At 40.6% G+C, this 11,653-nt stretch overlaps 1 protein-coding gene across 7 annotated transcripts in view; it reads right to left on the bottom strand.

The window, feature by feature from the left end:
* tcf7 (transcription factor 7) overlaps positions 1-11,653 on the bottom strand; it is a 71,225-nt gene that overhangs the window by 6,930 nt on the left and 52,642 nt on the right. For 3 of the 7 annotated variants that reach the window (XM_022762617.1, XM_022762620.1, XM_022762624.1), the window contains 6 exons: positions 10,071-10,158; positions 5,435-5,524; positions 3,477-3,596; positions 2,233-2,395; positions 1,645-1,752; positions 358-405 (listed from right to left, as the gene is read on the bottom strand). In XM_022762617.1, coding sequence (XP_022618338.1) covers positions 358-405; positions 1,645-1,752; positions 2,233-2,395; positions 3,477-3,596; positions 5,435-5,524; positions 10,071-10,158 — 617 coding nt within the window. The remainder of the gene's footprint in view (positions 1-357; positions 406-1,644; positions 1,753-2,232; positions 2,396-3,476; positions 3,597-5,434; positions 5,525-10,070; positions 10,159-11,653) is intronic. The other 4 variants (XM_022762618.1, XM_022762622.1, XM_022762621.1 and 1 more) reach the window with 3 other exon arrangements.

Below are 11,653 nucleotides of genomic sequence, written 5' to 3'. Positions count from 1 at the left end.
AAAAATAAAATAATAAGTAAATGAAAAACCAAGGCAGTGAGGCAGTGAGGCCAGCCATGCGGCCCTGCTCTCTGTTAGTTAAGCAAAACGGGTTGATTTATACCTCTGTGTGTCACACTCGTAACCAACGTGCAAGACGTAGTGACATGGATCCATAACTGACCAATGGGACTTTCTTTCTGCAGCTGCTGTTGCCTGTGTGTTGTTTGTGTGGCTGATGTGTGTGAGTCATTAAGGTTTTTGGAAGGTGCATGCAAACTTTGCACAGGAGTACCCACAACCCCTTTCATGCAGCTCTTCACATACTCATTTTTTCCCACCACAGAGGCATAAATCCACCATAAGACGTGTCCCTACCCAATCAGCTTTACTCTTTTCCCCTGCGACCCCGCTAAGGCCCGCCTCCTGCAAGAGTTCAACAGCAAACTGACAAGTGAGAGGCACACAGCAGCCCAGACACAGCACATCCCCAAAACATTAGACTAAAATGCATGCACCACACAGGTTTGATTTTACCCCTGGATTCTTGGAAACTTATTTAATAAATCCATGCCATAAAAGTGTGTCGTTATTTTTTTTTTATGACTTTTGACTGACATGTCTGGGAGCCAATATTCATGCAGGTTGTAGAGGCAGTAGCCAGTAAGTGAAGTAAATAATTTCTTCCAGCTCTGAGGTAAGGACAACAAATATTATCAAACCCAGATTTGTTTTATTGAACTTATCCTGTTCTGTTTTTGCGTCTTGCCTTAATTTACAGGGAATCAAAGCAGAGAGAAAAGAAGTCGAGAGGTTGGACCGGTTCCTGGTTTTTGTTTCTTTCCAGAGCTTCTCACATTTGATAATTTTCTCAGATTTAGCTCTCTGCTTCTGGGAATTGTTTAATGTCAAACTCAGCTTTTGATGAGTGAGTGAGTGTGTCGCTACTCATTTAATAAATACTGGACAATGTCATAAACTGCCACAGTAGAAATAGCTCTCTCAATTTGCTTTTATGAACTTCAGAAATTAAAAAAAAAAAAAAAAATTTGCAGCACAAACACTGTAGTTGAACAAGTTAATGTATTTCTTTTTAATTATTTGAGGGACATTTTTCTCTTTAATGAGATATAGGTCAACAATGTAATGAAAAGTAGGTTTAATGGATTATGTTTATAATCTAATAGCTTTACTCTAATTTAATAATTTAAAAGCAAACGTTTTCACTACCTAATAATTGCGAGGCAATACAACATATTACATATCAAAAACACTACGCATATTTTAAAAAACAAATCATTACACTATTCTACTCTAATTACATCTCTATTTGCAACAAGTTCAATGTTGTAACCATAGCAACCAAATGACTTCTTTACTCTAGATATGGTTCCCATGACAACCCAAGTAAAATTCATGACTTTTCCACAATTTTGCATCACATTTAGTCAGAGTTCCTCCTCGTCCTAAAACTTTTACATCTTCCTGGTTTTGTTTTTACAATGAGCTCGGGAAAATGATAACATGTTTTTTTTTTTTTCCTCTTGGGGATTACACTGATGTAGTACCAGGAGTTTTAATGGCAAAAGAAAACATTCAGTGAGGAGGAGGAGGAGGAGGAGGAGGAGGAGGAGGAGGAGGAAGAGCAGAACAGGAAGCCCTTACATAGTTGTCCCTGGCAGACCAGGTCGGGTAGAGCTGCATGTGGAGTTGTCTCTCTTTCCTGGCCAACTCGTAGTACTTGGCCTGCTCTTCCCGGGTCAGCGCATGCCACTGGAGACACACAAACACACAAACACAAAAAAAAGACAACAACAAACAGTGAGAGAAAATCTTATATCTAATCACCCCTCACCTTTACAATCTTCTAAACTATGCAGTCTCTGAATAAAATAATTAAATATTGATCAGGAGATGTAAAAGTCATACACGTCAGTTAAAGAAGGCAAGTTTAAAAAGGCTGACATTTAAAAGAAAATATAGATGTAGCAACATAGACTGCCAGTAATAATTTGTTCCACAAATTTTTATCACATATATCATTCTTCAGGATCCCAGTAGCACCAGTCTGGGTTGTATAATCTCAGTAGCACCAGTATGTGAGGGAAACAGAGTTCACATTACTACAGTCCTCTTATGTTCCTCATGTGTGAAATTACAGACTGACCTGGAAACAGGATTTGTCTCCATGTAGTTGTGTGTGTGTGTGTGTGTGTGCGCGTGTGTGTGTGTGCATGCGCGTGCATTGCTCACCCTCCGCCCCAGAATCTGGTTGATGGCGGCGCTCTCCTTTAACGTGCACTCTGCGATGACCTTCGCCCTCATCTCCTTCATGTAGAGCATGAAGGCGTTCAGGGGTTTCTTGATGACCGGCTTCTTGGGCTCCTTCTCCCGCTTGGGCTCCACCTGCTGCTTCCTGATGTTGGGTGAGGTGGGGGTGGGGGGTTGAAGGAATTTGAGAGCAAAGATGGAGAGAGAGTCATATTCTGTTTTGGCCATTTGTGTATTCAAGAAGTACGCTACAGTGAACATAAGACAACACAGACATCATAAATCATCCGTGTATCCATAAAAAGTGGGTTTGAATATTTTACACTGTGTAAACATCATCATCTTCAGTGAAGATTTGGAACATGCAACAGTATAAGGGCCACTGTTGGAAACAAAAACAAACTGAGATTTCAACTTAGAATATTTTGAGAAAAAAAAGTTATTTTAAGAACACAAGTATCACATTATTATATTACTTGTGCATTCTTTAGCTTTAGCACATTTTTCTTTCCTTTTTTTTTGGCCTTGGGGTATTAGCAGGATTTGAGCAGAGCATTTATTTTCACTCAATAAACAGCAAACTAGTACAACAGTTCATTCTGGCTACCTTTCACAGATTTTTTAGACGCTCACTGTGCTTTAATCCTTAAGCAAACTTGTTTTGATCTCTGTCTGGAGGAAGCCAGGTCCCCCACTGTGCTCTAGTCACTGCTACAAAACACATGTGACTCATAATCATGTAATTGTTTTCCTTTCACTTCAGTAGTGCTAAAACCTCTGATAATGTGGCACTTAATGGTTAAATGTATAAGATTTATTAATTTTTTTTCTCAAAATATTACAGATTTATTTTCTAAGTATTGCAACTTTTATCTTGAAATATTATGATGTTCTTTTTAAATCTAGTTTTACAGCTCTATTCTCACCAACAGTGGCTCTTATACAGCATCACAGGATTAACTGTCAGACAGCATGAATAACTTAAAGCTACTTAAATAAAAGAGGAAAATGGGTTAGGGTTAATGAAAATACATGTACTCTTTTTTATCCATAATTTCATTCATTTAATTGTCCTTTTGTAAGTTATTTTCCATTTAAAGTCTAAAGCAACATACCATACCATATGTTAAAAGTTTTATTTTTTCCATATTGATAGCAGAATTAATATCTCAAAACATTAACTAAAGGTTAAGGGAAAATTAGTAAGAAACATGAACAATACTTACACGTACATGCCCCTGTCATACTGGTCGTGCTCCTGTTTGCCTGTAGGGGGCACTATGGCTGGGTGGGGGATCCCTGTAGGATGCATGCCTGATGGGCCCAACATCAGAGAGTGAGGGAACCTGGTGGAGGGGGAAAAAAAAGAAAGACAGAGGAAGAAGAGAGAAGGGTGGAGGGAGACAGATAGACAAGAGATAGAGAGTGACAAAAAAAAAAAAAAAGTCTTAGTCAGCTCAGAGAAATACGTTGAATCATGGGGCAGAGAAGACGGTGTCTGAAAGCAAGAGCAAGAGTTTTGATAAGCAATGCGCCTGAAAGCATGAAAAGATCATCTTGGTGCTGAAAGTGATGTTATGTCAATGTGTCGTGTGAGGTGGGATTTTTGTCTTGCTATGGATCTTAAAACGTGTGATTTGGTTTCTTAATTCAGTAAGATAGGATAAGATAAAGATATATGCATTTGTAATCACTAGAGGGCGTCCTTGCCTTACTGAGATGTGGGGAGACAAGGACAGTAGTCCCTCATATCTTGAAACACTGCCTTGAGTGAAGTAGTGAGTATGATCCAAATCTATTCATTTAGTCTAAAAGACACAATTTGTGGGATTTTACTTCCAGATATTTGTTCCTTAAGTTTCTCAGATAAAAGTATCAGTAGATGTTCTTATGAGTTAAAAAACCCCCCCCAAAAAAACAAGTTTCTTTCAGCACCTTCAAATGCTCTAGAGATAAGTGGAGCAAAGTAGAGTGTGACTGACAGGAAAGCAGCAGTAAGCATCAGCTGCTGGCAGCAGTCGAGTGAGCGTCGGGTCAAATAATAAGTAAAAAAATATTCATAGTGTTTGTTTTAATCTGCGTGGAGCAGCAGCTTATAGGTGGGGTTTACTGCACTTGACAAATTAAGGCATTAGTAAAAGAAATATATAATGAACTACTTGCATAGATAAAGACTTGCAAGTAATGTTTATTGTGAATACAGAGGATGCATTTCCCCTTGGAGCTCAGGTTAAAGGTTGGATGGTAATTAACCATTTTCTCCATTTGAATTCATAAATTCAGATTGGCTTTTAAGTTTTTGTGATCATCTGAGCTTTTACACAATTGCAGTTTAAAAAACTCCCCACCTATGTGGCACAGTGCAGGTCTAAAACAGACCGTGTGACAGGATGGTTAACTCCACAGGATTGAGGCCTTGTGGCTTGAAACGCAGCAGACAACCTGACAGACAGGCAAAGCGACGCAGCTGAGAAAGCATCTGTCTTTTGCGAGCACCGAGCACTTAAATCCAGTGTGTGTATACAGAGAACATTAAACTGTGGTTCAGGTTCAAATGAGTCTTAAGCAAATACTGACTACGACTAAACATCAAACTCACAGCGGGGTCACAAGGCTCACACTAATAGGTTCAGTGCTCCTGTGTCTCCCTGGGAGAAAAACAAACCTGCTGCATTGGATGTCATCACAAAATCTGACAGAACATTAGCTTTTTAAATTTAGTTTTATTAGTGAGTGTTATAGATCAGGAGCATAAATAACAAAGAATCAAAAAGAGATAAAAGCCAACTATAGCAAGATAAAAGCAGTTAATGCTCTGATGGTACTCAAGGTGGAAAAGTGTGTGTGTGTTTCCGTGTGCGTGCGTGTGTGCATGTCAGCCTTTTGTATTCTGCAGCAGTGGTTAGCTTGGCTCGGCTCGGCTCAGTTTGCCTTGACTCGGCTTGTTTTTTGGCGAAACATTGAACTCGTCCTGTTTACTGCACACTGGCTCTAAAATGACTTTTACAGCAGCTGCCCAATGGAAGCTCACGGAGGGAGTGAGCAGGGGTTTGCCATGGTGAATGGAAAGCTCCTGCTCAGGCATTTTAAATGTGCTGTAAACAGGAGTCGATGATGCAGAGCGTTGCTTGATTCTGTTTTTTTTTTTCCTTTCTGGGCTGGTCCAACCAGCCAGCTACGGTACCTGGAGTAGGAGGAGGCGCTGGGGAGGTTGGAGGAGTAGGGTTGCCTGAATCCACAGGGGGACAGGCCAGGATAGACTGGCTGGCTCTGCCTGCCACAGCACAGCAGAGGGGAGAGACGGCAACAGTTGGTGCCTTTTAGCTTTACAGGTAAATGTTTGTTGAGCCCCTGTAGGGATGTTTATCCCTGTAGGTCAATTAAATTAGACTAAAATATTAATTTAAATTCAGTTTCATAAAATTCAAAGACAATGAAAGAACACTCTAAAATAACACTACAGAGTTCAAACTGTCCAACATTCATCATCTTCATTTCTATTTTGAAAGCATATTAAACATTGGTTTCTTCCCAGTTACAATGAAGGAATTAGGCAATTTTCTTCCCATTTTTGTATTTTTTTTGTCCTGTAATTTATGTTCAGTTTCTTATTATTTATAATAAATACAATCTATGTTTCTTTTGAACTTTAAGCTTAAAGAGAGGCCTTCAGCTTCCCACCTCTCAGTTAATTTCTTTTTTTATCTTTATGTTCATGTGTGTTTAACATTTCTGTGCATATATCTTTTACACTGATGCATTTTTATGTGCAAACATAAATAAATAAAAATAAACTTCAGAACCAGTAAAGTGAGTGAAACCTTGTGGTTTGATGTTTCTTTGATTTTTTTTTTTAGCCACTTCTGTGCCGCTGTGATGCACGCCGATCCCCCATAGAGAGTCTGGATCAGCTCTCTTGACAGCTGTGTGTCAATACTCGGCTTACCGGGAGCAGAGGCACACACACACGCTCACACACCGTTGGGGGTCGAGGGTGGAGTTGGGATGTAAGCAAGACCCTTTGATATGTAGAAGACCACACTTCTACCTCCTGAGAGCCAACACAACCATCCCCCCGCCTTTCAACTTATTCATCCTTATGTTTCAACGTATGCAACCCAATCCACATCCAGCATTTAAACTACCCCTACAATCATTAATATCATCACCATCACACACACTTCCACATCTCATCTCCTCCTCATCCTCTCAACTGTATCCATCTTTTAGCCACAGGAGGCAGCGCTGCACGTACAGTAAAGCCCAGCAGCGCAGGCCATTAGGCTGGGAAGAGATCCAGCCCTTGGAGGACCATTATGTTATAATCCAGTTTTAACCGAGGTCACACTACAAGACAGGTCAAGTGTTGTTCAGATAAAGGCAGGTCAAGCTAAACAGCCGGACCCCATATAAATCCATCAATCAGTGTGATGTGTTTTTGGTCAACAGCACTCTATACCAACATCATACACATCAACAACATCTAAACCTTTGCAGACAGCAGCTCCTGATGGTGACGCCACGCTCAAACAGGAAAAAAAACCTCCCATGTGAAAGGCATGGCTGCACAGAGGTATGCTGGGAATGAAGTGAGAAGCTAGGCAGACGGCTCTGTTGTGCTGCTCAGCGTCTTGTCCATTTCCTTTGTTAAAGTTTTACTACATGTGACAACAAAGTAATTCATCCCTGTGAGTTTGAAAATGTCAGTGAATGACAGCATTAACTATTTGTACTGACATCGCATGCCTCAAAAATACCTGCTTCTATCTGGTTGCTCTCTCGTTCTTCAGGTATGAATTTAAGGGACAAATAAGCACAATTTTCCGACTTTGGAGAACAAAAATGAGCAAAAAAATTTGATTTTTGGCTTTACTTTCTTTCTTCTGGACAGTAATTGAATTCAATCTCTCTCAAAAGACATTTCAGGTACATTCAATCTCTTAACCTCCCACATACTTTCAATTTCAGCTGCTCATGATGACTGGCCAGTTGGGTGGAGGTGAAAAAAAAAGGCAGGTTTTGGATTCCCCATTCATTACACAAGTACTTCTGTCACTTCTCATGTGAACAACTGAGTGCGACACTATGAATGCTTTCCAGGATAGTGTGTATGAAAATGTGCCATCCCCATATTTAAACAATATAGCATCTCCCCTCTCTACGACGGCCAGCTTTTCACTCCACCTTCCAGTCCAACACTCTGCTATCTACAATAGAAGTTAAAGAGCTTTATAACATCCCCCTTCAGCCCTCATTACACACAGAATTTAATAATGCAACATGTTTGTGAGACTCATGCTCCCACCGCAGCATCTGACACTACAAAGCCATGTCTTTTTCGAACAACAGAACCGATCTCAAATGATTCCTGATACCGTCCTGGTCCGAGGCAACTAACCGACCAGCTGACAGGCCGCGGGGGACACGTGGAGGTGGTCATGAAGGAACAGAATGTGAGACCAGGCTAAGCACCAAAACAACAGAAAACAACAGTTTGACATTTAACCACTCATTCTCTATGTTATCCCCTCCTCCTCTTCCTTCAACAAAGAAGTGCTCTCAAAGGCGCCAAAACAAGCAGATAATCTGGGTTAAAGGAGATTAGCTGTTAATAATACTTGTGGAAATCCACAGTGAAGTGTTCTTGTCTGAAAAAGATAAAATGTCTGTAAATCACAGACTTGAAAATTGTCTGGGGACAGACAGCTCGTCCTACAGAAATATTAAAAAAAAAAAAACAGACATAAACACACATGTAAGCAAATGGACACGCAAAGTTTTAAGCCTCTGTTCCAAATCTCCGTGACATTTGATGTAAGCCTTTAACTGTTCCTGCAGGGGATTTTGTCCAGGCACAGACAGATACAGTAGGTTATAATAAATGGATTTGTGTTGATCCATAAATCAATGGAAGTCTTGACATTAGAAGTTCACAATCAACCAGCATGACATTGTGCGCTCACAATCGACTCCAAAATGATGGAAAGCCTAAATGAAAAAGAACTGAATGTGGAGCAGATGTGGCCGTTTTAGGCGTCCCACACTGCAGAGTTTTCTACACCACCACTGCGGCTGCTGCTGCTCTGTCCCCACAGGGAACTATTGTGAAAATCAAGACATAGGCCGAGAGGACTTCTGCTACTATAAACCAAAACACAGTGCATTGGACAAAAGCCAAAAACACACACTTTTTGATATACAGTTTTGGGTTTTTTTTGTGAGTTTACTGAAGGCCAGAATCTACCAAAGGGCTGCCAACATTTCCCAGAATCCACCACATCTTGAGGGAAACGGAAAAGTGCACATTTAGATGTGAAGGTATTATTGTAAGCAAGACCACGATATTGCATGACTTGTGCTCACTGTTTTCTCCTCTGTGAGATGATTTATTGGCAGCAACATCCAGCTTCAAATCCCATTAGGTCTCTTTATTGATAATTTGATTTTAGTCGGTATAAACATTGACTTAGAGGACTTGATTGTAGCAAGAAAGATACAGAGTCTAGAACACTGTTTAGTTAAGTTTGTGTAACTAGGAAACACTATTTTAGTTAAATGTTTTGTCTTAATTTCGCAGTTGTCCACATTCCTTTTGTTTAGACCAGAGGCCACAGGTTGAAGTGCAAAACACTGAGGATCAAAGGAGGTGGTTTCCATGACAGCGGGGCATTGGGTTAGCCACTCCGACACCAGGTGAGACAGTGATGTATGCACCATTGATCTAGGTCAGAGTGTGTGTAAGTGTGTTTGTGTGTATTTATGTAATACGATGAAATGAAGATGATGATGGTGTTTGATAAGACTGACAGAGGAAAATTACAGCTTCGTTAGATGTTAGCAGTTCCATTAGTTACAGGTTAATGGTGAGAAGCATGCTTGTGGGGCTGTGACTAATGATTGCTTTCATTATCTATTATTTTACCAATCCATAGATTAAATGATTAAGTATCATGAAATGTTGAAAATTTCCCATGCATTCAAATTCCTTGTCTGGTCAGACTGACTGTCAGAAACTCTGAGATATTCAGTTCACTATTTTCAAACACAAAGAAAAGGAGCAAATATTCTCATCTGAGAAGCTCGGACAAGTAAATTCTGGTGCAATTCCTTCTTGAAAAATTACAAATATGATTCCTGGATTGTTATAAAAATTGTTGCAGATTATTTACATGTTGATCATTTAATTGTTTGTGCCTCAAAGAGATAGTTTTCTTCAACTGTCAAGATGAGTGCTTTTTATTATCTGTATCATCAGTTAATACATTTTTAAAACACAGTGCAACTGCTGTGCAGTTTTTGTCTTGGTGATGTTTGACGAATTTCAGAAAGAAAACTGCACTTTGCAGGAAGTTACAACTGCTGTAATCCTACATGCCCTTCCGTTTTAATGTACTGTTACTCAAATATGCTCAACATTAATGTGAAACATCACTTTTTGTCAAAAAGTGAGGAAGAAATGCACATCACAGTTTCCCAAAGTGACACCTTTCAATTGCTTGTTTTTTCTGCCTAATAGTTGAAGATATTTGGTTTATTATCAGTAAAATCTTCACACTTAGAGGCAAGAACCAGTGGAGATTCAAATGATTCATAAGTTATCACAGTAGTTGCAGATTCATTTTCTCCCTGTTGAATAATTGATTAATTGACTAATAGTTTCAACTGGCATGGTGTGTTCCTTTGTGGTGTGTTAGGGAATGAATGTGACTTAGTGCAAGGTCATCACAAGTACACAAAGGACTGTGTGACTCACAGCATGTACAGCTGTGTCTCTGTGTGTGTGTGTATGGTGTGTGTGTGTGTGTGTGAGGGAGACTCACCAGCCCATGGAGGGAGTGATCTGGCCAACACCGCCTGGAGGGAGGGAGTAGTACCCTGAGAGGTCCTGGGACTGGTGCCTGTGAACGCCTGGAGGACACACACACACACACACACACACACACACACGCACACACACACACACACACACACACACACACACACACACACACACACACACACATTAACAGCATTATAATCTCTCTCTTTTCTCTGTTGCATATTGTGGCTAATGATTTAATAGGTACACACACATTTGATGAATATTGCAATTTCTCTATATTTTAGTCTTATAAACACACACACACACACACACACACACACACAGACACACACACACACAAGGTCAGGTCAGTGGCCCCTGGCCCCGGCCCTGAGTCCACAGGGCAATTAGCACTATTAGTAGTCTGGGAACCTGGTATTAAACACAAAGATCCCCTTTACACAGGTCACACACTCAGATTGCCATCCTGTCACAGTGTGTGTCTGAGTGTGTGCTTGTGTTAAAGTGTGTGTAAGAGTGTGTAGGACCCTCCACTGGGAGCTGATGTAACCGGTTGGTTTCACTGGTTTATTTTACACAAGTTAAGGGCCACAGTGAAAGCCACATTTCAAAAAAACACGGGCAGACACGCACCCAAACATGCACACAAACAAACATTCTTCATCTCTACTTTTAGCAAAAATGTTTTCCAACAAAAGAAACACAGACAGTTTGACTCTCTGCCCTCACACAGTAAATATCCAGCCTCTCTCTGTCTCTCTCTTTGTGCCCTTCAAAGGAAGTCATTTGTCAACAGGCAGCACCTAGCACTTAGCGTGGCCCGGCTGCTAACCTGTGTTTGCAGCAGAGGAATGCTGTAGATGACTGTAATTTGGCCGCGGCTCCGGGCCTGTTTCAGGACCCCGAGCCGCTATAAATCTGGACGACAGGAATGTGAGTGAGTCAGTCGACCTGTCTCACCACTCCGATCCTTCTTCCCTTCCCTCTGTCTATCCCACCACGCCTTTCCTCTCTCCCTCCCTTCTCCTCTCCTCCCTCATCCTTTCTGACTGCCCTGCGACCCTCCCACTATCCAGGCACTCCAACTCCGTAGTTTTGTCCTCATTCTCACCCCTTTCTTACCTTTACCCCCCCCCCATCATGTACTCCTTCCGTTCTCTCACCTTCATTACAGACCTCAGATCTTCCCTTTCCCATCCTTCTTATCATCTGTTCCCAAAATGTATCAATCCCCCTGTATTACTTTAACAGGCTCGCCTTCCTTGCCCTTTCCTGTACCTCACCTGGCTTATTTCCATCATTGTGTGCTCGCCAGAAGCTATGCTGTCCTGTGAAGAATTAGTCACTAGTCACATCTGTTATTTCTTGCATTTATTTACCATTTTAATAATGTGGTTGTCAAAAAAAAAACTCAAGTTGAAGCTCAAGTTTCTTTTTTCTAATGAAATACCCAGTGACGTAGGAGGCTCACTGATCAAATTAATTAATATCAAAAATGTTATTGCTTGAAATTTGTTGATAACAACACAGTAATGGTTTTCTAACCAGATATTACAACTGACTTAACTTAAAATCCGTTTT

Source organism: Seriola dumerili, unplaced genomic scaffold, assembly GCF_002260705.1.
Source record: "Seriola dumerili isolate Sdu_G_001 unplaced genomic scaffold, Sdu_1.0 BDQW01000449.1, whole genome shotgun sequence".
Classification (NCBI taxonomy): Eukaryota; Metazoa; Chordata; class Actinopteri; order Carangiformes; family Carangidae; genus Seriola; species Seriola dumerili.
The sequence above is the reverse complement of the archived record's forward strand: the minus strand, read 5'-3'. Positions and strand labels throughout refer to the sequence as shown.